At 34.4% G+C, this 25,672-nt stretch overlaps 8 protein-coding genes across 9 annotated transcripts; 6 read left to right on the top strand and 2 right to left on the bottom strand.

The window, feature by feature from the left end:
• Window positions 1-1,454: 1,454 nt before the first annotated feature.
• On the top strand, window positions 1,455-2,493 carry LOC106335330 (stellacyanin-like). The gene is made up of 2 exons (XM_013773828.1): window positions 1,455-1,658; window positions 1,918-2,493. The coding sequence occupies exons 1-2, from the start codon at window positions 1,481-1,483 to the stop codon at window positions 2,322-2,324; spliced, it is 585 nt and encodes a 194-aa protein (XP_013629282.1). The 5' UTR covers window positions 1,455-1,480; the 3' UTR covers window positions 2,325-2,493.
• A 2,206-nt stretch (window positions 2,494-4,699) lies between these two features.
• On the top strand, window positions 4,700-5,724 carry LOC106335331 (peptide methionine sulfoxide reductase A3-like). The gene is made up of 2 exons (XM_013773829.1): window positions 4,700-5,052; window positions 5,257-5,724. The coding sequence occupies exons 1-2, from the start codon at window positions 4,744-4,746 to the stop codon at window positions 5,500-5,502; spliced, it is 555 nt and encodes a 184-aa protein (XP_013629283.1). The 5' UTR covers window positions 4,700-4,743; the 3' UTR covers window positions 5,503-5,724.
• A 2,668-nt stretch (window positions 5,725-8,392) lies between these two features.
• On the top strand, window positions 8,393-9,388 carry LOC106335329 (peptide methionine sulfoxide reductase A2-like). The gene is made up of 2 exons (XM_013773827.1): window positions 8,393-8,777; window positions 8,960-9,388. The coding sequence occupies exons 1-2, from the start codon at window positions 8,469-8,471 to the stop codon at window positions 9,203-9,205; spliced, it is 555 nt and encodes a 184-aa protein (XP_013629281.1). The 5' UTR covers window positions 8,393-8,468; the 3' UTR covers window positions 9,206-9,388.
• On the top strand, window positions 8,396-12,046 carry LOC106335328 (peptide methionine sulfoxide reductase A3-like). Of its 2 annotated transcripts, XM_013773826.1 has the most exons (3): window positions 8,396-8,492; window positions 11,182-11,466; window positions 11,616-12,046. In XM_013773826.1, the coding sequence occupies exons 1-3, from the start codon at window positions 8,469-8,471 to the stop codon at window positions 11,859-11,861; spliced, it is 555 nt and encodes a 184-aa protein (XP_013629280.1). In that variant the 5' UTR covers window positions 8,396-8,468; the 3' UTR covers window positions 11,862-12,046. The 2 variants fall into 2 exon arrangements, with proteins under 2 accessions (XP_013629280.1, XP_013629279.1); XM_013773825.1 differs by lacking the exon at window positions 8,396-8,492 and having other exon boundaries at window positions 11,091-11,466.
• A 1,300-nt stretch (window positions 12,047-13,346) lies between these two features.
• Window positions 13,347-14,405, top strand: LOC106335326 (peptide methionine sulfoxide reductase A2-like). The gene is made up of 2 exons (XM_013773824.1): window positions 13,347-13,762; window positions 14,054-14,405. Exons 1-2 carry the CDS (start codon window positions 13,349-13,351, stop codon window positions 14,303-14,305), a joined length of 666 nt encoding a protein of 221 aa, XP_013629278.1. The 5' UTR covers window positions 13,347-13,348; the 3' UTR covers window positions 14,306-14,405.
• Window positions 14,406-14,438: 33 nt separating this feature from the next.
• On the bottom strand, window positions 14,439-16,529 carry LOC106335325 (glutamate dehydrogenase 2). The gene is made up of 6 exons (XM_013773823.1): window positions 16,207-16,529; window positions 15,781-16,077; window positions 15,575-15,691; window positions 15,055-15,305; window positions 14,909-14,984; window positions 14,439-14,837 (listed from the first exon to the last, which is right to left on the bottom strand). The coding sequence occupies exons 1-6, from the start codon at window positions 16,426-16,428 to the stop codon at window positions 14,565-14,567; spliced, it is 1,236 nt and encodes a 411-aa protein (XP_013629277.1). The 5' UTR covers window positions 16,429-16,529; the 3' UTR covers window positions 14,439-14,564.
• Window positions 16,530-18,576: 2,047 nt separating this feature from the next.
• On the bottom strand, window positions 18,577-20,192 carry LOC106333893 (probable pectinesterase 50). The gene is made up of 5 exons (XM_013772279.1): window positions 19,989-20,192; window positions 19,474-19,752; window positions 19,173-19,376; window positions 18,848-19,086; window positions 18,577-18,736 (listed from the first exon to the last, which is right to left on the bottom strand). The coding sequence occupies exons 1-5, from the start codon at window positions 20,190-20,192 to the stop codon at window positions 18,577-18,579; spliced, it is 1,086 nt and encodes a 361-aa protein (XP_013627733.1).
• Window positions 20,193-21,211: 1,019 nt separating this feature from the next.
• On the top strand, window positions 21,212-25,277 carry LOC106329628 (respiratory burst oxidase homolog protein A-like). Its single transcript, XM_013768314.1, has 12 exons — window positions 21,212-21,647; window positions 21,725-21,881; window positions 22,185-22,233; window positions 22,319-22,432; window positions 22,528-22,953; window positions 23,037-23,423; window positions 23,504-23,599; window positions 23,670-23,785; window positions 23,854-23,956; window positions 24,044-24,114; window positions 24,452-24,999; window positions 25,092-25,277. The coding sequence occupies exons 1-12, from the start codon at window positions 21,212-21,214 to the stop codon at window positions 25,199-25,201; spliced, it is 2,613 nt and encodes an 870-aa protein (XP_013623768.1). The 3' UTR covers window positions 25,202-25,277.
• The last annotated feature ends 395 nt before the right edge of the window (window positions 25,278-25,672 follow it).

Here is a 25,672-nt window from a genome sequence, read left to right as displayed (position 1 = left end):
TAAGTAAAAAGTCTAATTTAATTAATTAATAAGATTAATATATATATCATTTTAAATTAAACTATAAACCATATAAAATATAATATTTTAGTTTCAAAATTTACTTTGAACAATTTTTTTGATAAAAGTTTTGAACGATCATTGACAACTTATTTTTTTTTTAAATTATAAATTACTAAAACTATTAATCCCACAATGAAAATTTTGTTATCAGTAATTTAAATTTTTTTCTATAAAAGATACAAATGATCAAAAAACTATATGAGTAGAAATCATCATTTAATAGACATTAATATTAAAAATATACTAAAATATATTATCTATGTTAGTATCATTTAAATTTAATAACATATCCTATCAAATAAAATTTTCTTTGGATTAATACAATTGATTTATATGTTCACACCAATTTAATTATATTTTTAATAGTTACTGACTTTTAATTATTTAATATATATTTATTATTTTATAATATGTAAAAATATTTAATACATAAAATAATTTATATATATAATGTTGATCCCGCGCAAGGTGCGGGTCTTAACCTAGTATATTTAATATTACGAGACCAATTACATATTATTACAAAAGAAAAAACATTATATACAACGGATGTCTAACTGTATTAGATACTCCTTCTCTTTCAAAATATATGATGTTTTAGGAAGTTTTTGATGTTTCAAAATAGATGATGTTTTCATATTTCAATGTACCTTCTAACTTTATCAAAAACTGTATAACCAATCATATTTTGTAGTATATTTTGTGACTGGTTGAATAATTAGTAATCTATATTTTAATGATATTTTTTAGCCAAAAAACAAGTTTCTTAATATTTGTGTCCTAACCTAAAACTTCATGTATTTTGAAAGAGAGAGAATATATTTTATTTTATAAATATTCCAAAAGAAATAAAAGGAGTTACAAGGGAAATTCTCTGGAAGCTTATTAGGTGGGTTTGGTCCCGATTAGGTAAGAAGTTCAACACCCTTTCGATGCCAATTCCAAATCCAAGCAAGTATGTTTCGAAAGATGAGAAGAAGTAAATAATAATTAATAGACATATGTAAATTAAATTAACGTAATAGTTGCATCTTGTTAGTTAATATCATTAACTGATTTTGTTTTTGTTATCTATTGTCCGTGTACTAATATTTGTGAATGTATTATAAAGATTGGAGAAAGAGAAAACTACCTGTCCATTGTCATCATGAATATTTAGCCATTTAGGGTTGTGGACTTTACCTAACAGCACAAGAATCCTATGAATTATGAAACACGAAAAATTCATTAAGAAAAAACAAAGGCTAAGGAACAAAAGGCAGATGTTATATGTTTTGGTGGTTGTGATATTAGGTTATCCACCTATGAGCAACCTTAAGCTATGCCATACACACACATTATTATATATGTTTACAGACACATATATGCATCTAAAGCTAAAACTCAAGTTATTGAAAATTTTACAGTTGCGTCAATTATGGAGAAGACGTCGAAGAAGCTATTTATTTTCAATCTCTGCATCATTTTTGGTATTTTAGTAACAAGAAGATGCAACGCAACTACATACTTTGTGGGAGACACGTCCGGTTGGGACATAAGCTCCGATCTTGAATCTTGGCCTTTAGGCAAGCGATTCTCTGTCGGTGATGTTCTAAGTAAGTATTATAATACATGCATCCATTGACTTCTAAAATATATAGGCATTAGCCAATACTTTACCTTATCCAAAACAAAAAACATAAAAATTGATATTGTAGTTTCATGATGAAAGTATTTTATGAAACTATGGTTAGTGATCAACCTGATTTATCAGTTTTTTTTAGATTCACGACTGCTATTTCATCGATTTAAACGTATGTAAATGCAGTAAGACTAATTATAATTGCTTGAATCTGATCCATCTATAATTGCCAGTGTTCCAATACTCATCGACGCATAGTGTCTACGAAGTGGCGAAAGACAACTTCCAAAGCTGCAACACTACGGACCCGATCCGTACGTTCATAAATGGGAACACGACCATTGCTCTGTCCAAACCGGGAGACCGGTTCTTTGTCTGTGGTAACCGGCTCCATTGCTTCGCTGGTATGAGGCTACAAGTCAATGTCGAAGGCAATGGCCCATCTCCGGCCCCTGTGGGCGCTCCACAGGCCGCCCCCGCCGGAATTCTCCAGCCATCTTCTAAAAAGAATAACCCTGCAACCGGGGTTGCTAGCTCGGCTCCCCATATTGGTGGCCGCGGTCTGAGGGGCAGTATGAATTATTTTGTATATTTGATCGTTTTTACTTTTCCGTTAATATTGTATTTTATTAACAACTAAAATATAAGAGTTTTCATATAGTATACTTAAGAGTTTCAATATACAGTAATGTATATATATTCTCTGATTTAAATGCGTACGAGAGTGAGTATTCGGTTTGGTTTGATATAATTTTGTTATTTTTGTAACAATTGTTTTGAAGAGTATGACTAGATACAAACGAAAAATGTTGGTGGTTACGTTATTCTGTGTGTGATTTTGGATAGACATATTTTAAGAAACGAATAATAAGTATACGTTCATCCTTTAATATCTATAGATTTGAACAATTTAATTTCAGTTAACAAAATTAATTTCATTCCGATTATATTAAACTCGGTACATGATCGATTCAGTTGGATATTAACTTTTGTTTCATACAATTGTTCTTTCATTTGGATAACAATAAAAAATCAGCTGAGATATAACACATCACTTATATATTAATTGAGAAACATTACAACATTGTTTTGTAACCACATGTCATAATGAGAATTAAATTCAAAATTTTTAGAAAAAATAGGTTGGTCTATCTTAACTTATATTATATTTTTTTAAACTAGCTATCAAATTGATAAATAATATACAAAAAATATTCTCGCATTTTCCTTAAATAAAATCTACGGAATTACGTAATATGATTAACGTATATATATGACACAATTAATGATTATGAATAATAAATATTTGATAACAATTTTTCTATCTTAGCTCTTTTTTTTTGTTTTAATCTTATATTATTAAAAGATACTAAACAATCACATTAACTATACAATAAAAAATAATTTTTTATATGTTATATTTTGAATTTTAAAACGACTATAAATTACTAAAAATGTTAAATGTCTCATACTAAAATTTTGTGAACAATGGTTTAACCATTTTGTAATAAAAAAATATAAATGATCATAAATCGTATGAATATGAGTCTCATTTAATAGACATTCATATTATATATTAATATAGTTTAAAATTAAACCATATAACATATAAAAATACTATGTTAATTTCTAAATTTGTATTGAAAAATATTGAAACCTTAAGATTTTAATTTTAAAATTTACTTTGAAAAATTCGCACATTAGAAATTTTGTATTTATCATATGAGTATGAATTCTTAATAATAAATATTTATATTAAAATATATTATATATCTATATCCATGTCATTAAAATTTAATCATATACCATATAAAATAAATAAAATGATTGTTTTGATTTATTTACTAAAACTTTTCGTAAATAAACAAGAGGCATTGCTTTGATTTATATGCTTATTTTAATTTAATTATATATATAATACATAAATGAACATAAAAATAATAAAAAATAAAAATTATTTTTATATATAACGTTCATTCCACGCAATTGCACGGTTCTTAACATAGTATATATTGGTTAGAAAAAAAAACTTCTTAGTTCAACTTTATATGGTTCGGTTTAGCGAATAGCATACATCTTGGACCTTAATTTTTCACTTTCCAAATTCAGTTCAATGACCACCAGGACCGGTTCTATCGGGGTGCCCAAGGTGCATTTGCACTGAGCCCCAAAATTTTTACCTAATTTTAGTTATAATTTAGGGCCCGTTTTTTTAAATTTAGGGCCTTTTTTGAAATTATATTACATTATTTATGCACTGGACCTTCTTAGACATTGAGACGGGCCTCTTGTTTCGGTTTGGGTTGGATGGGGCATCGTTTGGGCCTCTTTTAGTTTTAAAGTTGGATTTGTATGTTTCGGCCTAGGTGTCATTTAGTTTGTTGGGCCTTATATTTTTATGTTTTTATGTTTGTAAATCTTTTGATAAATAATATTATAGATGGAAAAAAAAAAAAGACATTGAGACGGGCCTGATGACCACTGCCATTCAAACTCGCAGTTTCTAATCGCTACTAAAACGCAAACGCAACTAACAGTAAAACTAAGACCGTGGTCCGTTTCGCTGCACCTCTCTGGCTATAGTTCATGTATGGAGTGTATCTGGACGGAAAGACATAGTACTGTTCATTTTAAATTTTTAATGTTAAAAAAAAATACAGCTATTATTTTTTTATTTTTTTACAGCTGTTATTTTGGTTCTAGAAAAAACAATACAGGTGGCAATTATAGTTCATGCATGCAGTGTATCTGGACGGAAGTACAATAGGAATGGGTCAAATAACGTTATCTAACACGTGATATTTATAGTTAGATCATGTATGGAGTTATCCGGACGGAATTACATAGCATATACACTCTAATATTGTCTTTAATGATAACTATACATGTGATATTTATAGATCGTGTATATGGACAGGAATAAATAGTATATACACTCTACGGTTAACTATACAGGTGGTATATATAGTTCATGTATGGGAGGGTATCTGGATGCGATTACATAATAAACTTTAAATATTCTCTCTCAAAACTTTTTTTTCTCTCTAGAAAACTTCGCCATGAATCTTTCTTCTATCACTCAGGCAAACGACAATGACGCTCCGGCGCCGGGAAATGAGTTTGCACAGTTCGCCGCTGGATGCTTCTGGGGCGTGGAGCTGGCGTTTCAGAGAGTCTCCGGTGTGACTCATACGGAGGTTGGATACACCCAAGGGTTCCTCCACAATCCTTCATACGACGATGTCTGCACGAACACAACGAACCATGCAGAGGTTGTCAGGGTTCAATATGATCCCAAAGAGTGCAACTTTGAGTCTCTGCTTAATGTCTTCTGGTCTAGGCATGACCCCACCACCTTAAATCGCCAGGTACGTTATACTATTTAAAACTTTTATTGAAAACTTCAAACTGAATACATAACACAAAAAATCAAAACTTATCTATTTATTTTATTCTGTTAGTTATTCAATTCATTTGCAATACCAAGTCGAATGTGTAACATTTGATGATGTGAAGTTATATTAACATATCTATGTACTTTACCGTGGCTAATGACTTAAAACTGTGATCAGGGAAAAGATGTGGGAACCCAATACAGATCAGGGATATACTTCTACACACCTGAGCAGGAGAAACAAGCGGCGGTGTCAATGGAACGTCACCAGAAAAAAATGGAGAGTAAGATCATGACTGAGATTCTACCAGCTAAGAAATCCTACAGAGCTGAGGTGTATCATCAGCAGTACCTGTCAAAGGGTGGGCAGTCCTGTGGCATAGCCTGCAACAGTCCACTCATGTGCAGCGCTGCTACGGCTTAAAAGTGCTGAGTTTCCTCTTCTTATCTCCCAAAACAGAGGATGTTAGAGACTTGTTTGTTACACAATATATATGAACATCAACCAAATCCTTAATAAGTGTAACAAGTTACTTTCGTTTCTTGTTAGAGACTATAAATGTCTATTGATGTTATTGAATTATTGATTGTTTAGATTTGAGTGAATCTTATGGATGAAAAAATAATATGAATAAGGTTTCTTATTGGACAGAACTTAGGAGGGTGAACCTTTAAATTAATTCTACCCTTTATGACTAATCAAAGTGACACATAGATTATTAATTAAAAAATATTAAATTAAATAAAAAATAGCTACAAAAAATAAAAACGCTAATTTTAACGACACTAACGCTTCCAGCTAAACCCTAAATCCTAAATTTTAAATTCTAAACCCTATACCTTAAATTCTAAACTCAAATCCAAACCTTTTCTCTATCCCCTAAACCCTAATTCTAGATCCTAAACCCAAATTATATACCATAAACCCAAAAACTAGACTATAAACTTAAACTCTATACCCTAAACCCAAGTCCTAGACCCTAAAACCCAAACCGTAAACCTTAAACCCAAATTATATATCATAAACCCAAAACATTAACTATAAATCCAAATGGTAAATCCTAAACCCAAACTGTAAATCCTAAACCCAAAACCTATACCCTAAACCCATATCCTAGACCTAAAACCCAAATGGTAAACCCTAAACTCAAACCTCAAACTTAGATGCTATAGGGTTTGGGTTAAGGTTTACGGTTTGGGTTTAGAGTCTAAAACTTGTGTTTAGGGTATAAGGTTTAGGTTTATAGTCTATTTTTTGGGTTTAAGGTATATAATTTGGGTTTAAGGTTTACGGTTTGGGTTTAGAGTCTAAAACTTGTGTTTAGGGTATAAGGTTTAGGTTTATAGTCTATTTTTTGGGTTTAAGGTATATAATTTGGGTTTAGGGTCTAGAATTAGGGGTTAGGGTCTAGGATTAGAGTTTAAGATTTACGGTTTGGGTTTAGGGTGTAGGACTTGGGTTTAGGGTATAGAGTTTAAGTTTATAGTCTAGTTTTTGGGTTTATGGTATATAATTTGGGTTTAGGATCTAGAATTAGGGTTTAGGGGATAGAGAGTGAACCTAAGTTATGTCCTTTCTTATTGCCATTTGCTTCACCACCAACAATGTTACAACACTTTAACATCACCAATTTGATCATTTCTTTCACATAGTGATCTAGCAAAATGGATTCTTTGATAGCTCAAGAAGAACCTGAGTTAGTATATTTACCTGCAACTGTTCCTTCTCCGATGGCTCAAGAAGAGCCTAAGTTAATAGATACACCTACAGCTGATCCTTCTTTGTTTGATTGTTTGCATGTGTGCGTTGTTGATTTCTATTTCTCAGTTCACAATAAGATGTGGAAATGTTAACAAATTTTTTGAAACCTTCAAACTGAATACAGAACACAAAAAATTGCATGTTTCCTAAAAATGTGTATGTTTTTATTTTTAAGCTTTCTAACTATTTTCCATGAAATTTCAAATTTATTGAGCAACTTAAAACAATATGGTCATTTACAGATGGAATGAGCAAAAAATGAAACATAATGCTTTAGCTATCATTTGCCATAGATAAGATACCAACGGCTGAGTCAGCAGTGCAGCCTTGGAGTTGTGGAGTAGTTCAGACTTCAGAGATAGGATGCGGTTTCAAATGACTTTGTCGATAGCTCTGCTCATTTGATCAGGAATAAGATTTCTAACTATTTAATCATACTTAATAAAATATCTTCTATTTTTTAAAAAAAATTATTCCTTAGCATTCATAATAAGTAACACATTATATTTAACAAAAGCAAATATATCTATACCATTTATATACTTGAAAAAAAATATTTTCGTATAATATTTATATTGATAAATATAATGTGCTTCTACATAGAAGTATATGCATTCTTTTTTTCGAAGACAGTGTGTATATATATTTTCTGATTTAAATGCGTACGAAGAGTATTCGGTTTGGTTTGATATATTTTTGAGAGTTATGACTAAGCACAAACCAAAAATGTTTGGTGGTTTGATCCTTTAATATCTATAGATATGAACAATTTAATTTTGAGTTCTAAAAAAAAATTTAATTTTGGTTTACAAAATTAAGTTCATTTCGATTACATTAAACTAGGTGCATGATCAATTCAGTTGCATATTAAATTTTGTTACACACTATTGTTTTTGTTTTTTCATTTGGATGACAATAATAAAATCAGTTGAGATATATATGTGTATATATATATATATAGGTTAGATTTCAACCTAAACTTCTTATATATATATATATATATAGGTTAGATTTCAACCTAAACTTCTTGGTTCAACTTTATATGGTTCAGTTTAGCGAATAGCATACACATGTTGGACCTTAATTTTTCACTTTCCAAGTTCAGTGACCATTGCGATTCAAACTCCCCGTTTCTAATCGCGATCGCAATCAAAACGCAAACGCTAACTTAGACCCGTGTTCCGTTTCGCTGCACCTCTCTTTCATGTATGGAGTGTATGTTGACGGACAGACATAGTATATACACACTAATGTTCTTTTTAATGTTAAAAAAATACAGCTATTATTTTTTTTACAGCTGTTATTTTAGTTCTAGAAAGTGTATCTGGACGGAAGTACAATAGGATACACTCTAGCACGTGAGATCTATAGTTAGATCATGTATAGAGTGTATCTGGACGGAATTACAGAGCGTATACACTCTAATAAGGTCTTTAATGATAACTATGGCATGTGGTATTTATAGATCGTGTATCTGGACGGAAACACATAGTACATACACTCCATGGTTAACTATACAGGTGGTATATATAGGTCAGGTATGGAGTGTATCTAGATGCAATTACATAAACTCCTTTCTCAAAAAAAAAAATACATAAACTCTAATAATCTCTCTAGAAAACTTAGCCATGAATCTTTCTTCTATCACTCAGGGAAACGATAATGACGTTCCGGCGCCGGGAAATGAGTTTGCACAGTTCGCCGCTGGATGCTTCTGGGGCGTGGAGCTGGCGTTTCAGAGAGTCTCCGGTGTGACTCATACGGAGGTTGGATACACCCAAGGGTTCCTCCACAATCCTTCATACGAGGATGTCTGCACGAACACAACGAACCATGCAGAGGTTGTCAGGGTTCAGTATGATCCCAAAGAGTGCAACTTTGAGTCTCTGCTTGATGCCTTCTGGTCTAGACATAACCCCACCACCTTGAATCGCCAGGTACATTATGGGTTTCTCTTAACTTGGTCCCAAGATTTAAACTTTTTATGTTTGGAGGTTGCTAAATTTTTAAAGTTTTAAGACTTTGGATAGAGAACAATACTTATAATAATAACATATCTATGTAGTGAAACTATCCCTTGACTATTTTTACCGTGGCTAATGACTTGAACTGTTATCAGGGAAAAGATGTTGGAACCCAATACAGATCAGGGATATACTTCTACACACCTGAGCAGGAGAAACAAGCGGCGGTGTCAATGGAACGTCACCAGAAAAAAATGGAGAGTAAGATCATGACTGAGATTCTACCAGCTAAGAAATTCTACAGAGCTGAGGAGTATCATCAGCAGTACCTGTCAAAGGGTGGGCAGTCCTGTGGCATAGCCTGCAACAGTCCACTCATGTGCAGCGCTGCTACGGCTTAAAAATGCTGAGTCTCCTCTGCTTATCTCCCAAAATAGAGGACGTTAGAGACTTGTTTGCTACACAATATGAGCATCAACCAAATGCCTAATAAGTGTAACAAGTTACTTTCGTGTTTCAATGTTAGAGACTATATAAATGTCTATTGATGTTATTGAATTATTGATTGTTTAGATTTGAGCGAATCTTATGGATGAAAAAAAAAAATATGATGGATAAGGTTTCTCTTATTGCCATTTTCTTCACCATCAACAACAATACACACTTTAAGAACATCACTAATCTGATCCTTTGTTTCACATAGTGATCTAGCAAAATGGATCCTTTGATAGTTCAAGAAGAGCCTAAGTTAGTAGATACACATCTGGTTAATCCTTCTTTGTTCCTTTCCCTACCGAAACAGAGGAGTGTTCTCTGTATTCTCTGTATGTGTGTGTGTGTTGTTGATTATAATTCACAGTTCATAATAAAGATGTGAAAATGTTACAACTTTTTTTGAAAATTTTGAAATGAATAAATCACAAAAAAATCAATAATATCTTTTATTTTATTCTGTTAGTTATTCATTTTATTTAAAAACAGAGAGAAAAATAATAACGATGTTTGTCCTGTGGCAAAGCCTGCAACGTTTCAGTTTGCTGCTACGGCTAGCTAAAGAGCTGAGTTCCTCTGCTTATCTCCCTAAACAGAGGATATCGTAGACTTGTGAATGTAAAACTGATGAGGTTGGTAGACAACACGTATGTAACTTTTATTTGCAATTCTGTAACAGTGTATGTTACACAAAATGAACACCAGCCAAACATTGCTATCTCTAATAAGTGTAACCAATAACTTTCGTTTTGCATGAGTAACGTTTTTACACAATTATTTGTTTATTTTCTTGAATGATCGAGCGAATCTTGTGGATGAGAAAAGAAAAAGTCTGATAGAGTTTGAGTTAATTCCACTTTAGGCCACTTATATAGTTTCACTTTAATGGGAGTTACATTGTAATAATTGTTAGAATTTCAAAAGTGTAGCGTTATTGGTTTATAGATTCTTAAAATTATTAAGATTATTTGTTTTCATAGATTTTAAAATGTACACAATTCTTTCAAATTATTTCCAAATTCAACAAATCTCCATACTTTTAAAATCAACAAACTGTATAAATCTAATTTCCGCTAATACCTTCTAAGACACTTTTGGCTAAAGTCTCATAAAATTTCTTATTGTCAATTTTGATTTTATATCTTTAATATAGAATAAACGTGACTTTTATAGAATGGTGGGTAGAATTTTTTTTTTATAAATATTCTGTAGACATCTTATCAAAAACATAATTCACCAAAATATTATGTATTTTTCTTGTGTGCCAATAAATAAGCTATTCAGCCTTTATGTAGGTCATAGGTGGTAGTTGATCAAATAAAAAAAAAAAGGTCATAGGTGGTGTTAATCTCTGACTGACTCTTTCTATATAAACAAGCGACTGATTTTTTCTCATATCAATCTACCAAAATGGATCCTTCTATAGCTCAAGAAGAGTCTAAGTTATTAGATACACCTGCCTCGTCACCTGTGATTGTTAACTAACACGTGATATTTATAGTTATGGAGTGTATCTGGACGGAAGTGCATAATATAAACTCTTACGTTCTTTTAACGTTTTCTTTTTTTTTGGGGTCAAATAACGTTAGCTAACACGTGATATTTATAGTTAGATCATGTATGGAGTGTATCCGGATGGAATTACATAGAATATACACTCTAATATTGTCTTTAATGATAACTATACATGTGATATTTATAGATCGTGTATATGGACAGGAATAAATAGTATATACACTCTAAGCTTAACTATACAGGTGGTATATATAGTTCATGTATGGAGGGTATCTGGATGCAATTACATAATAAACTTTAAATATTCTCTCTAAAAACTTTTTTTTTCTCTCTAGAAAACTTAGCCATGAATCTTTCTTCTATCACTCAGGGAAACGATAATGACGTTCCGGCGCCGGGAAATGAGTTTGCACAGTTCGCCGCTGGATGCTTCTGGGGCGTGGAGCTGGCGTTTCAGAGAGTCTCCGGTGTGACTCATACGGAGGTTGGATACACCCAAGGGTTCCTCCACAATCCTTCATACGAGGATGTCTGCACGAACACAACGAACCATGCAGAGGTTGTCAGGGTTCAGTATGATCCCAAAGAGTGCAACTTTGAGTCTCTGCTTGATGTCTTCTGGTCTAGACATGACCCAACCACCTTGAATCGCCAGGTACATTATGGGTTTCTCTTAACTTGGTCCCAGGATTTAAACTTTTTATGTTGGATAGAGAACAATACTTATTATAATAACATATGTATGTAGTGAAACTATCCCTTGACTATTTTTTACCGTGGCTAATGACTTAAAACTGTGATCAGGGAAAAGATGTGGGAACCCAATACAGATCAGGGATATACTTCTACACACCTGAGCAGGAGAAACTAGCGGCGGAGTCAATGGAACGTCACCAGCAACAAATGGAGAGTAAGATCATGACTGAGATTTTACCTGCTAAAAAGTTCTACAGAGCTGAGGAGTATCATCAGCAGTACCTGTCAAAGGGTGGACAGTCCTGTGGTATAGCCTGTAACAGTCCACTCATGTGCAGCGCCGCTACGGCTTAAAAATGCTGAGTTTCCTCTCCCAAAACAGAGGAGTTTAGAGACTTGTTTGTTACACAATATGAACATCAACCAAATCCCTAATAAGTGTAACAAGTTACTTTCGTGTTTCAATATTGTTAGAGACTATATAAATGTCTATTGATGTTATTGAATTATTGATTGTTTAGATTTGAGCGAATCTTATGGATGAAAAAAATAATATGATGAATAAGGTTTCTTATTGCCATTTGCTTCACCATCAACAACAATACACACTTTAAGAACATCACTAATCTGATCCTTTTCACATATTGATCTAGCAAAAGGATCCTTTGATAGGTCAAGAAGAACTTCAGTTAGTAGATACACCTGCCGACCTGCGGTTATTCCTTCTTTGTTCCTCTCTCCGACCAAAACAAAGGAGTGTTCTCTGTATGTGTGTGTAGTTGATTTGTAATTCTCAGTTCACAATAAAAGATGTAATACAACTTTTTTGAAAAATTAAAAAATGAAAAAATAACAATAAATAATAATCAATAATATCTTTTATTTTATTCTGTTAGGTATTCAATTATTTGTTGATGTTCTTGAATTATCGAGCGGATCTTGTGGATGAGAAAAGAAAAGGTCCGAGAGAGTTTGAGTTAATTTCACTTTAGGCCACTTACCATCAGCATTAGTGATTAGTGATAGAGTTCATAAAGTATTTTTTTATTATTTTTTTTTTTCTATTTGATTTTTGTTTTTTTTTCAAAAAAAAAAATATTAATAGGACTAATCGCGGACCGCCACGTGTTGTGGGGCGCTACAGTGATATCCGGGTTCACTGGAGTGAACTCCCAAGAGACAGGTTTATAGTTTTTGTTTATTTTAATATTTTTTTTTTGAAAACCGTGTGAACTCCCCTTGTAGTTCACCAATGCTGATGCCCTTACATAGTTTAACTTTAATACACTTATGGCTAAAGTCTCATAAAGTTTCCTATTGTCAATTTAATTTTATAGCTTTAATACAGAAATAAACGTGACTTTTATAGAATGGTGGGTGGAATTTTATTTCTTTTTTGTTAATACTCTGTAGACATCTTATTAAAAAACATAAGTCACCAAAATATTGGGGATGATCCATAAGGGTATAGCTTTATATTTTTTTCCTATAAAATTTAATCCGTAGATTTATTTGCTGTAGTTTTCATTATTGTAGCTTTCTAAATCACTCATTTTTTGCTCTAGAAATAAAGCTCTCTACATCCATATTTTGATTTTGCAGAGTTTTTTTTGCTGTAAGTTTTTTAAAGAAAGAAAAGTTCATTGATTGACATTTATAGTTCTACGCTAAATTTTGGCCGTCAAAAGCAACTATAACCGCAACCAATCATCACCGTTATGTATTTTTCTCGTGTGCCAATAATTAAGCTGTTCAGCCTTTAGGTAGGTGGTGTTAATCTCTGCCAGACTCTTTCTATATAAACAAGAGACTGATTTTTTTTCTCATATCAATCTAGCAAAATGAATCCATCTATAGCTCAAGAAGATTCTAAGTTATTAAACACAGCTACAACTGATCCTTCTCCTATAGCTCAAGAAGAGCCTCAGTTAGTAGATCAACCTGTTATTGTTCCTTCTCCAATAGCACAGGAGCCTGACAACGATCTACCGGCACCGGGAAGCGAGTTTGCTGAGTTCGCCGCTGGATGTTTCTGGGGACTGGAGCTTGCTTTCCAGAGGATCCCTGGCGTGACTGAGACTGAGGTTGGGTACACTCATGGGATCTCTCACAATCCTTCATACGAGGTTGTCCGCACGAACAAAACGAACCATGCAGAGGTTGTAAGGGTTCAGTATAATCCCAATGAGTGCAGCTATGAGACACTGCTTGATTTGTTCTGGTCTAGGCATGATCCCACCACCTTAAATCGCCAGGTACCGATTTTCACTGGGTGAGACAAATAAAAAGAATATATGGAATGATATAAATTATTATTTATGGAATATAATGGAGCATAATCAGAATTCCACTTATTTTAAAACTTTTTTTATTTGGAATATGATTTTTCAAATGAAAATTTGTATTTGTTTTCTGGTATAATATGGAATGTTATAGAATGAAACTGAATAATTTTTCCATTTTTTTTTATTGTTACTGGTTTTTGAATTCTTGTTTTGTGAAACTACTTTTGATAACCATTCCTTGATGTTATATAAATGTTGCAGGGAGAGCTTGTGGGAGCTCAATACCGATCAGGGATATACTTCTATACACCAGAGCAAGAGAAACTTGCACATGAATCTCTAGAGAATCAGCAGACAAAACTTGAGAAGAAGATTGTGACTGAGATCTTACCAGCAAAGAAGTTCTACAAAGCTGAAGAATACCATCAGCACTATCTAGCTAAAGGTGGCATGTATGGCAATGCGCAATCTCCTGCAAAGAGCTGCAAGGACCCTATCCGCTGCTACGGCTAGGTATAAAGACTTTGTAACTCTTTCATCCCAAAACACAGGAGTGTTCTCTGTTTGTATGTGTGTAATTATCAGTTCATAATAAAGATGTGGTATAATGTTACAACTTTTTGAAAACTTTATGTTGAATACAAAACACAAAAATATATATTTTATTTTATTCAGTTAGTTATTCAATTCATTTGAATGATTTTGACTATCAATGAAACACAAAAACAAAACAGGGGAAAACAGAGTATATGGGGGAAAATTTTCAATAGGACTAAGCTTCCCAACCACGCAACTGGGTGGCTCGGGCGACACGGCTAACTCCAAGGGTGAAAGCACCCATACGGAGGTTGCAGGAGTGAGTATGGCACATTGTCTTGATGTTGTGAAAGGCTCGAGTCATGTACTTTTGCAGCTCCAGGTTCACTTTCGCCTCTGCCCACATGAAGCCTTGAATGTTCTGCACCCACTCAAAGTAACTCACCGTCACTCCTCCTGCGTTTGCGTATATATCTGGTAGTATTATCACTCCTTTCTTCGACAGAATCTGCCAAATAACCAAAACATTTTAGAAAATGAATATAACAGGTTGTTGTAATGCTGCTGCTGCTGCATTACCTCGTCAGCATCTGGATCGGTTGGATGGTTAGCTGCCTCTACTATGAACTTAGCCTTCACATCTGCAGCATTCTCCCTAACCAAAAAGATCAAAAAGAATCAGAATTTTGGTTTTGATTTGATGAGAGAAAAGCTTGTGTTCATACTTGTTAAGGACACCACCAAGAGCACAAGGAATGAGAACATCACACTCATGGAGCAACAGTTCGTCCGAGTCCATAGCGTCTCCGCCACTGAACTCATTGAGACTTCCAGTCGCCTCTTTGTGTTTCAGAAGAGCGTTGATGTCGATACCTTCAGGGTTTCTGACTGCACCTGTAATGTCACTCACAGCAACCACTTTCCCACCTTTCTCATGGATCAGCTTAGCTGCCCATGTTCCAACATTCCCAAAACCCTGTTATCACACACCAACCAAATCTCTCAACTTCTTCTCATTCTCAGACAATATGTTTTAAGGAGGTTTGGTTGTTTTTGCACGAATATAGATAACTTTAGATTTATCAAAAACTGTATAGCCTATTGTATTTTTATTATGTATATTTATAATTAAATAAATTAGTTTTAAATTATATTTTAGTAATACTTTTGATAAAAAAAAAATAGTTTTCTTAATATCTGTAAAACATGATATAATATGAAACATACAACGTTAATATCTTTTACCTGAACAACAAATGTCAATCCCTGAATCGATTTGCCGTACTCAGCAAGAAGAGCTTCAGTTGCATAAACCACACCACGTCCTGTGGCAGCTTCCCTACCAAGCGAACCACCAAGATCCTAACACCAAAAGTGAACCAACACTCACCCACCAATAAAAAAGCTCAAAACTTTAGCAGCCACAATCAATAATCAAAGGCCTCTCTTACAATGGGCTTGCCGGTGACAACAGCAGGCGAATGCCCATGAAACTTGGAGTACTCATCAAGAATCCAAGCCATGGTCTGAGCGTTAGTCCCCATGTCAGGAGCAGGGACATCGGTGTGAATACCAATGAGGTCATGGATCTTCTGCGTGAAGACACGTGTCAGACGCTCGAGCTCGCTCAAACTCAAGTCGCGAGGGCTGCACCCGATCCCACCTTTAGCTCCGCCGTACGGAATGTCGGCGACAGCTGTCTTCCACGTCATCAGCTGAGCTAACGCGTTCACTTCATCAGGATCAACCTTCAAAAAAATAAAAATCATAAAAATCAAAACTTTGGACAAACCCAATCCCTAGATTCGATTCAAGAATCCAATTACAAGAACAAATGATTCAAAACCCAAAAAAAAAAGAGAGAGACTTTGACGAACCTCGGGGTGATATCTGATTCCTCCTTTCATGGGTCCGCGAGAATTGTCGTGCTGTACCCTGAATCCGATGTAGGAGACGAGGGTCCCGTCGTCTTTGGGGATCGTGCATTCGACCTTGATTTCTCGGAATGGGATCATGAGACTCTTCTCGATCTTCGAATCCAGGCCGAGGATTCGCGACGCGTGGCGGAAGTTTCTGTTGGTTGCGGCTAAAGCATTCATGATGGCTCAATGGGAGTTTTTTTTTTCGAATTGAGATTGAGAGATGATGGGAGGAGGAAGAAGAGAAGAAAGGAGGAGTGTATTTGTAGGAGGGGATGATGATAGAGAGAGCGTTAATTTTTGAATGGAGACGAAAGAGAAACTCTCTTATGCCTGAAAATGACTCTTTTGTCCTTTACTATCTTTTTTTTTTTTTTTCTTTTGTTTGCTTTCATTTATCTTTTAATTTCTTCCTAACTTTATTGGCTTTTTTAAAGTCAATCAAATCTCAAAAAAGTCAGTAATACAAACCCTACATTTTCCTCGACAAAATTGCTTTGCGTGACACAAAAAAACATTGAAAAAAGAAAATGACTAAAAAATACAATATATAAATTTTTATTCGTGTTTAAAATATACTAATATTCTTACAATTTTTTCGGAAAATCAGAATAAAAAATATTTAAAAGTTTTCTATTTTTCTATTAGAAAATATATATTGCTAGACAAGTGAAATTACAGATTTTGTAATTAGAGGTTTTTTAGAGATATATATTTATGTAAATGAGGAAAAATAAGGTTTGCTTCTTAATAGTACTCTTTTTTTTTTTTTTGTAAAAGACGTGTTGGACCCCCAAAAAGGTTGGAATTGGGGGATGAGTATTTAGTTGATTAGTATTTTTCTGTCCTTTCACTTTTGGTCAAACATACAGTACTGAACTAGGGAAGGTGGTTTATTTTTCTTGTTTGGTCAACAACTCGGGACGGTGTTATATATTATCCTTTCATCAATGTTACAACAATTTTTATGACTAATCGAAGTTCCCAAAAGCAGATCAATATGACTTTTGCTTCCTTTTTCTTACAAAAGTTGTCTTCATAAGACATTAATGATATTTAATTGTAGAATTGATTTACAAAGCTGTGGATAGACATCTTACATAAGGTCCCCGTTAGAACAAAAAAAGTATTGCATCTAGTTCAATGGATTCCCCTTACTATTCATTCTTCAATAATTGATATACCATCATCATTATCTAGATGATGTACTGATGCTTCAGTAAGGACGCGATTCTTGTGGACGTGACGTACTGATGCTTCTAAACAATCTGAACCGTTAAGAATCGGATGGTCTGAAACCGTAGGAACAAGATTCGGAATTATAGTCAGACCCAACTCCCAAGTACACACACACGTTGCAGAAGTTGCTATCCTTTTAATTGGATGGCGACTCTTTGCTTACCTGGCTCTGTCGCCCCTATCCCAATTTTTAAATTCCTTATTTTACTTTTGACCTTGTGTCAATTTTAATGCATGAATGAATCTCTTTGTGGTAAATCGTATAAGTAAATTGATTGATGCCCTAAAATAGTACCCTATATTAGATACGTGAAAATCAAAACATAACATTTGCAACTAGAACTACAGAAATTAAAAACGAAGAAATGTACCAAGACACGTAATCTACGGGGGAGTATATTAACACTTGCAGCTATAAAAAATATGTCCTGATAGAAACATATCACGTGGACAGATTGACAGACTCTTTCTTTTAATATATCTTTTTTTTTATAACCGAGTATTCACATTGACGGACTAATTCTTTTAACATATATTTTTTTTTTGATAACCGAGTATCCTGGTCCCATGGCCCCATCGGGATAGTCCATGTGGATTACGTGAACGGTTTTCGATCTCAAGCGTTGGAATTCCGTATGTGAATTCTCTAGTGGTTGGGATTCGAACCCGGATAACGGAACTCACAGAGCCATTTACCACCAGAGCTAGAAGCTCCGGTTGCTTCAAACATATCATGAACACAATGGTGTACGTCTGTGTGACCATAATTTTATTTTTTGAAAACTAATAGATATTTAAGGTAAGGAAATGTGACCATAATTTACTTCGTTAGTTTTGATTAATCATTATAATTACAATCATTTTTTACAAAAAAATATCGTGTCAGTTACGTTATATATCACAGGTTTATAGAATTTGTAGATAAATAACGAATACCACCACAAACTTCCGGGGAACAGATCAATACCGAAATAATTGAATTGAATAGTTCCATATCTCAAGTAATACAAAAATAAAAGATGGGAACATTTCACTGGTTTAAGGATTAAGGGCTGTTACATTAATCAATATTTTATCTTAAGAAAATTTTCAGTATTTAGGAGGAGGAAGTAGCCAAGTGGAACCCTTGATGTAACCAAGAGTGAGGAAAGGCCTAACTTCGTTTTGATCAACATCTTGTGTGTAAGGCACTCTCTTCTCTTGGTGTGAACCTGCTCCGAAACACTTGTATTCTCCATAGAACACCGTCCTGAATTTATACAAATCACAATATCCGATTCAAATTATGATCAAATATATGAAAATGTAACTGATTGAGTTATATATGTGATTATGTGATTGAGATAATATGAAATGTTACTTGTCATAGCCGCGGTTGAAGTTTTCCCTCCAGCCAGCTGGATTGACCACGCTACTCATCTCTGTAAAAGCATAGATAACTTTTGGATGGCTCATCCAAGACCGGCCCAGATAAATTCCGGTTCCGGTCCCAGTGATTTTGCAGTGCACGAACGTGTATCCGTTTTGCTCGGTATCACTTTGTCGAGCTTGTGCCGTTATCACTCTTAATCCATCTCCAACAGCGTGCAATTGCGTGTTCTATCGATTATATATAAACATGTTATATATAATTAAGTTTATAATTAAGAATATAATTATTTATATAATTAATAGTTTAAGCTTACCAAATACAAGGAAGCTCCTCTTCCAAAGATAAAATCATAGGTTCCTTCGATGTAACAGTCCTTAAAGAAATGGTTGCCTTTGTCGTCGCAAAGAGTATCTTGAAAACCGTAGAATTTACAGCTGTAAAAAGCTGCCTTGTCACCGTTGATCCTCATAGCTAGAGCTTGTCCTTGTGCACCTGGTTTCGGCATAGGAGCAGTATTCTACAGAATAACATAATCAAATATACACATACATTAGATCAGTATATATAGTAAGTAATGCGATAACGTACGTAGAACGTATATATATTTCACATACTTTGATGATGAGGTTAGCTGCCAAGAAATAGTCAGACCAGACTATAAGAGTTGCACTCTCTACGGTTCCGTACTGAGCAGCCGTTCCGTGGTAAGTCAAGATCGTTTCTGAACCAGGTTGACCAAGCAATGTAACGAATGGTCGCGCCACGTCGATCGTGACCTTTTCATTGTATACACCTGGAGCCAACTTGATGATCACACGGTTCTTGTTTCCAGTCGGAATGCTCTTGATCGCTTCGTTTATTGTCTTAAAGTTAGCGCCTCCTTTTTGATTCACCTGCAATGAAATAGTGTCCTTTCGTTTTAGAAAGATTTATATTTTGAAAAAAATGTTTTACAAAGATACATCTTTGACATTAGCAATGTATTTGAAATTTTTAATCAGGTTATTTTAGATTGTAGATTTTGAAAACACTAATCGTGTTCATTGAATTTATTAAAACCGAACCAGAAGAATATCCGACTATATTGTAACGTACTTTCTCAAAAAAAAAAGACTATATTGTAACGTACGGTGATAATTTGTCGTGCTGTTTCAGCAGCTTCCAGGGCGGGGTCTAGGGTTCCCTTTCTCTGGGAATAGGGTGCAACGTTTGTCTGGAACCATTGCGGGATTTGAGACCTGTCTTCTGGAATCGGCGCCGTATCGGTGGCTAGAACCACTGGAGAGGCAAAAGCGATTAGGAATGCAACTATGGTCAGAGAAATGTAACCCATCTTTTATTATTTTAATATGTTAATTATTTTCTTTTATTTTTCTTACAAAATAAAAGAAAATGACTAAGAAGGAAACAGAAAAAAAAATTACGTATTTACTACCAGTTTATTTACTATTGAAGAAATAAAGAAGCATAGAAGGGGTTTATATAATTGTCTTACTCGTCGATGTCTAACCGGACAGATCTAATTTTTACTTTTATCGTTTGTGGGGTTCATAATGTTGAAGCTTTTCCAATAAAGGAGAAGTTACAGGTTGTAAAGTCAATACGTTGGTTGACCCCTCCAAAGAAAATTCTATTATTATATTTTTCTATTTTAAAATTTACCTAAACTTTTTTTTTGAAACATTTTTTTTTTCGAAACACAAAAATATACCTACACTACATATTATGTTTGAATTTTGCTTGAAACATCTATAAGAGAATTTTCATAATGAGATATCAGTCATTAATGTACGGGTTTCGAATGCTATAATTCATATTCTAAAGATGTAAATGTAATGATGTGATAGTTCTCTGAGTAACGTGTTCATATTTTTTTAACAGGTCAAGTCAATGTTCAAAACAAAAATATTCCATATTCCTTTACAACTAATTTCTTGCAAGTGATTGGAGAATAGAAAATGCTATGTGGGTTGAGTACTTAATTTAAACGACCGATTAATGAGTTAAAAATGACTTACATTTCGATGGTTGAATAGATGCAATTAATTAACATAAGGTAATATAATAATATCTGACGATAAAAAAATAAATGAAAATTTGAATATGCTGATCATATTTATATGAAATGTAACGTGGACAATCCGCGGGAGATCGACTTGATCACGAAGAAACTACAAAATAAGGTTTGCATATAATATTCAGTAGCTCATCTCTTTCGTTTTCACCATTTTAAAACTATTCGCTCAACGCTGCTTATTTATATCAGACGCACAAACATCTCTAAAGACAGAAGTTGAAACTAAAGTTTTCTCAAAAAAGAAAAAAAAGAGTTGAGTACGTAGTCCAAGTAACATGCAAACGGTAGGGTTCGAAAACGCGACAAGATACAGAGGACAGTCGTCGGCGAGGGCGAGTGAGGAAGGTCATCAAGAGAATGTGGAGATCACGCTCGACATCAAGGAAGATTCCATCTCCGTATACAACTCTAAGCCATCAAAAGACGAGGATCCAGGGAAATCACGTCTTGGACAAAGCCGTTCGATGAAGAAGATCTCGGTGCTGAAACACCTAGAGTCAGTTTCTAACGAACTGAGACGACTTACTTCTTCAGTTCCGTTGACATCGGAGACAAAACCACCGCGTAGAGCAGAGCTAGCGCTCAAGGGTCTCAAGTTCATTACCAAGGCTGATGGTGTCGCTGGTTGGCCTGGTGTTGAGAAAGAGTTCGCTAGGTTAACCGAGAAGACCGGTGGTTTATTGCCCCGTTCCAACTTCGGTGAATGTATAGGTAAAGCATTAACCTCAAGTTGAAACGTTATGCGGTTGCATAAGTTTTCATTTGGATTTGGCAAACTTTTGCTGCAGGGATCAAGTCAAAGGGGTTTGCAGAGGCACTGTTCGACGCCTTAGCAAAGAGGCGAAACATAACTGGAGAAGTAATTAGCCAGGATCAGTTGCAAGAATTCTGGGAGCAGATCAATGATCAGGACTTTGATTCCAGGCTACGACTTTTCTTCGACATGTAATGTTTTTTTTTTCTTTTAACATGTAATGTTTCTTGTAACCCATTTTTTAGGATTTATTCGTGAAATAACCAAGAAAAAAAAGAGAAATTGTTTTAGTAGATAGAGGGGGTAGAAAGAACTAGGAAGAAAAAAACAAAAAAGAAAAAAAAAAGAGAGAGGATACGAGTTTAGTTAGATAATGAATTATTGTTTTTTGTTGGTTATTTCATCTAATTTCCTCTTCTTCTTTTTTTTTTAATGATTACTTTATATGATCCGACACCAACTCCTTCAGTCTAATGTGTTTGAATTATGTTCAGGGCCGATATAGATGCGGATGGGAGGTTGACTGAAAACGAAGTACAAAAGGTAGAATTTGATTCTTTCATATTAAGAAAAGTGTTGAAGCTCTTTGGTGATCTCTGCCATAAGAAGGCTTCCTCTTCATGTACAGATTATAACTCTAAGTGCTTCTGCCAACAACCTGGATAAGATTAGGGATCAAGCAGCAGAATATGCTGCTTTGATTATGGAAGAACTAGATCCAGATGATTGTGGGTACATCATGGTATGTTTCTGTGAACTGATGATATTAAGATAGGTTTTTTTTTTGTGAGTGTGTGCGTTAACGTGTTTGGAGGCACTTTCTACAATGCCAAACAGATAGAGGCGCTCGAGGTGCTGCTGTTGCAAGGGCCAGCTGAGGCTATCAGAGATGTCAAGAGTAAGGAACTGAGCATGTTGATAAGTCAGCAGCTTGAAGTATCACAGAGTAGGAATCTCGGGAAGCGTTTGTACAGTGGGGTTAAGTATTTTGTGTTGGATAATTGGAAGAGACTCTGGGTGATGGCTCTATGGATAGCTGTTATGGCCGGGCTGTTCACATGGAAGTTTATGGAGTATCGAAATAGACCAGCTTACCAAGTTATGGGAGCTTGTGTTTGTATAGCTAAAGGAGCTGGAGAGACCCTTAAACTGAATATGGCTATTGTTTTGTTACCAGTTTGTAGGAACACCATCACTTTGCTCCGGACCAAAACCAAGTTAAGTGTTGCTGTTCCTTTCGATGACAACCTCAACTTCCACAAGGTAATGTTATCTTCATGGAGTATATATTAAAAATAAATTCAGATCACCGCGATACAAAATACTTATGATTGAATATTACACAGGTCATAGCAATAGCAATCTCAATTGGGGTTGGAATCCATGCCACAGCTCATTTAGCATGTGATTTCCCTCGGCTGATAGCTGCAGATGAAGAGACATATAAGCCAATGGAGCAGTATTTTGGTGTACAGCCAAAGAGTTATGTAGAGTTTTTGAAGTCAGTGGAAGTAGTAACCGGGACCGTCATGGTTATATTAATGACCATAAGCTTCACATTGGCTACATCATGGCTTAGACGAAATAACTCTGAGACTCTCCCTAAACCATTGAAGAAAATAATTGGCTTCAACGCCTTCTGTTACACTCACCATTTGTTTGTTATCGTCTACACACTCCTAGTCATTCACGGATACTATGTCTACCTCATCAAGATATGGTACAAGAAGACGGTTAGTAACTTATTAATCATTAGACCCAATGTACAAAATTGTAGCACACTCTCTGATTTGGTTTTCATTTGATTTAATAGACATGGATGTACTTGATGGTACCAGTGGTTATTTACTTGTCTGAAAGGCTGGTTCGTGCGCTCAGGTCAAGAATTGAGACTGTTAAGATACTAAAGGTGGAATTTATAAACTTTTGTCTCTTGAAATATTCATCTCTTACACGTATTTACCTTTATTATTCAACAGGTTGGTCTGTTACCAGGGAAACTCTTATCGCTTCATATGTCAAGACCAGACAACTTCAGATACAAAAGCGGACAATACATGTATCTCAAATGTTCTGAAGTGTCTTCATTAGAATGGTAATATAACACAAACACTCATATTACTTGTATGGAAATAAACTGAAAAGTGGTTTGTGTATAAACAGGCATCCATTCTCAATTACATCGGCTCCAGGAGATGACTACCTTAGTGTTCACATCAGGGGTCTAGGAGACTGGACTAACAAGTTAAGATCAAAATTCTCGGAGGTATTTATCTCCATTTATTCCCTTTATATAAAACGCTAGAGATTTAGTGGGTCCAAGTATCTAATTTCATTTGTATCTTACCCTCAGGTGTGTGCTGCCCCCACTGATGAAAATAGGCTTAATAGTGGCGATTTGAGAAACGGGAATAGCTACCCTTAGTAAGTCTTATCAATACTCACTGAAGCATACTCCCTCTATCCCCTTCCTGAAATATGAATTTTCTACTGTTTTCATGTGTACAACTAAATCTGTTAGTTCTCTCTATTTCACTCTTTCTAATAACTATCAATCAATAACATTTAATTAATTTAATATTTTAATTAATATTTTTTTAAAAAGTTTGCAATTTATTAATATTAATTAATGAAATGTATTTTAAAATTTTAGAAAATCTATTTTTATGGAAAAAATGAAAGTTTTTGGCAACACAGGGAGTACAATATTACAATATATGGAAGATTATATTATTTTAACTTTGAACTGTTAACCCTTTAGCTGGCCAAAACTCGTAATCGACGGTCCATATGGAGCACCATCACAAGACTACAAGAACTTCGAAGTTGTTCTACTAGTGGGTCTAGGAATCGGAGCTACTCCTATGATCAGCATTATCAAGGACATAATCAATAACTTGAAAGTCAATACTGGAGATGAAGAAGAAGGAAGAGGCAGTAACCGGAACCACAACGTGGTCACACCTCCTCCTATTTCTCCTGCAAGAAAGAGAGAGATGTTCATAACCAAGAGAGCATACTTCCACTGGAGCACAAAAGAGCAAGGAACTTTTGACTGGTTCAAGAACGTGTTGGACGAAGTGGCCGAAGCAGATGTTAACAACGTTATAGAGCTGCATAATTACTGCAGCAGCATCTACCAAGAAGGAGACGCGAGGTCCGCACTGATCACGATGCTCCAGTCGCTGTACCACGCCAAGAACGGAAGGGACATTGTGTCGGGAACACTTGTCATGTCCGAATTCGCTAGGCCAAAATGGAGGAGCATTTACAAAAGGATCGCTGTGAAGCATCCCTACACCAGAGTTGGTGAGTTTCTTAGTCAATCTTATCTTATTGCTTCTTCTTATGCATATATAATCTGAATGCAGAAGAATTTGAAAGTTTGGTGTATTTGGCAGGAGTGTTTTATTGCGGACTAGCTGGAGCAGTGAAGGAGCACCAAGATTTGGCAAAGGAATTCTCTCATAAAACCTCCACCAAATTCTGTTTCCATAAAGAAAATTTCTAGAAATTTACGTTTTCTGATATAATATATTGTACACATGGTGTGAGTTAATATTTTCTTTTACTGTGAAGTTAAAGTTAAAAACTCTTAAATTATCTACTTGTAAGTCATCTCTTACTTTAATTTCCGTTGGAATGAATCTTTTTCTTAAAAATAAGGATTTTTAATGTTAAAATCTCTTACTAAGTTTGTTTTGGATAAAAACACTCAAACTAATTAGTTGACGAAAAAACCCTCAAACTAACTTTATTTAACGAATTAAACTTTTGCAGGTCATAATTATCATTACTACCGGTAAATCTTTAGTTTAGGGGTTTCTACATTAAATAAACATAACTGAGAAGTTTTACCATTAAAATTATCTAAAAATTTACATGTAATAAAATTACTAAAAGACTAAAAATGTAAAAACAAGAAAATATAATTTATAACTTATATCATATCTAACAAAAATGTAATAATAAATCTTTAGAT

The sequence above is a fragment of the Brassica oleracea genome, chromosome C3 (genome assembly GCF_000695525.1).
Source record: "Brassica oleracea var. oleracea cultivar TO1000 chromosome C3, BOL, whole genome shotgun sequence".
Taxonomy (NCBI): domain Eukaryota; kingdom Viridiplantae; phylum Streptophyta; class Magnoliopsida; order Brassicales; family Brassicaceae; genus Brassica; species Brassica oleracea.
Note: the sequence above shows the minus strand (reverse complement) of the source record. Positions and strands in the feature narration are given on the sequence as shown.

What these genes read in the sequence shown, in the direction of transcription:
- LOC106335325 (XM_013773823.1), bottom strand. Translation starts at nt 16,428, where the DNA reads ATGAATGCTTTAGCCGCAACCAACAGAAACTTCCGCCACGCGTCGCGA. An exon ending in GAATCAGATATCACCCCGAG is followed by an intron (nt 16,078 to 16,206) that starts GTTCGTCAAAGT and finishes ATTTTTTTGAAG; the next exon opens with GTTGATCCTGATGAAGTGAA. An exon ending in TTGTCACCGGCAAGCCCATT is followed by an intron (nt 15,692 to 15,780) that starts GTAAGAGAGGCC and finishes TTTTGGTGTTAG; the next exon opens with GATCTTGGTGGTTCGCTTGG.
- LOC106335328 (XM_013773826.1), top strand. Translation starts at nt 8,469, where the DNA reads ATGAATCTTTCTTCTATCACTCAG. An exon ending in ATCTTTCTTCTATCACTCAG is followed by an intron (nt 8,493 to 11,181) that starts GGAAACGATAAT and finishes TCTATCACTCAG; the next exon opens with GGAAACGATAATGACGTTCC. An exon ending in CAACCACCTTGAATCGCCAG is followed by an intron (nt 11,467 to 11,615) that starts GTACATTATGGG and finishes AACTGTGATCAG; the next exon opens with GGAAAAGATGTGGGAACCCA.
- LOC106335329 (XM_013773827.1), top strand. Translation starts at nt 8,469, where the DNA reads ATGAATCTTTCTTCTATCACTCAGGGAAACGATAATGACGTTCCGGCG. An exon ending in CCACCACCTTGAATCGCCAG is followed by an intron (nt 8,778 to 8,959) that starts GTACATTATGGG and finishes AACTGTTATCAG; the next exon opens with GGAAAAGATGTTGGAACCCA.
- LOC106333893 (XM_013772279.1), bottom strand. Translation starts at nt 20,192, where the DNA reads ATGGGTTACATTTCTCTGACCATAGTTGCATTCCTAATCGCTTTTGCC. An exon ending in GAGGAGCTTCCTTGTATTTG is followed by an intron (nt 19,087 to 19,172) that starts GTAAGCTTAAAC and finishes TATAATCGATAG; the next exon opens with AACACGCAATTGCACGCTGT. An exon ending in TTCAACCGCGGCTATGACAA is followed by an intron (nt 18,737 to 18,847) that starts GTAACATTTCAT and finishes GTATAAATTCAG; the next exon opens with GACGGTGTTCTATGGAGAAT.
- LOC106329628 (XM_013768314.1), top strand. Translation starts at nt 21,212, where the DNA reads ATGCAAACGGTAGGGTTCGAAAACGCGACAAGATACAGAGGACAGTCG. An exon ending in CTACGACTTTTCTTCGACAT is followed by an intron (nt 21,882 to 22,184) that starts GTAATGTTTTTT and finishes AATTATGTTCAG; the next exon opens with GGCCGATATAGATGCGGATG. An exon ending in TAAGATCAAAATTCTCGGAG is followed by an intron (nt 23,957 to 24,043) that starts GTATTTATCTCC and finishes TCTTACCCTCAG; the next exon opens with GTGTGTGCTGCCCCCACTGA.
- LOC106335326 (XM_013773824.1), top strand. Translation starts at nt 13,349, where the DNA reads ATGAATCCATCTATAGCTCAAGAAGATTCTAAGTTATTAAACACAGCT. An exon ending in CCACCACCTTAAATCGCCAG is followed by an intron (nt 13,763 to 14,053) that starts GTACCGATTTTC and finishes TAAATGTTGCAG; the next exon opens with GGAGAGCTTGTGGGAGCTCA.
- LOC106335330 (XM_013773828.1), top strand. Translation starts at nt 1,481, where the DNA reads ATGGAGAAGACGTCGAAGAAGCTATTTATTTTCAATCTCTGCATCATT. An exon ending in CTCTGTCGGTGATGTTCTAA is followed by an intron (nt 1,659 to 1,917) that starts GTAAGTATTATA and finishes TATAATTGCCAG; the next exon opens with TGTTCCAATACTCATCGACG.
- LOC106335331 (XM_013773829.1), top strand. Translation starts at nt 4,744, where the DNA reads ATGAATCTTTCTTCTATCACTCAGGCAAACGACAATGACGCTCCGGCG. An exon ending in CCACCACCTTAAATCGCCAG is followed by an intron (nt 5,053 to 5,256) that starts GTACGTTATACT and finishes AACTGTGATCAG; the next exon opens with GGAAAAGATGTGGGAACCCA.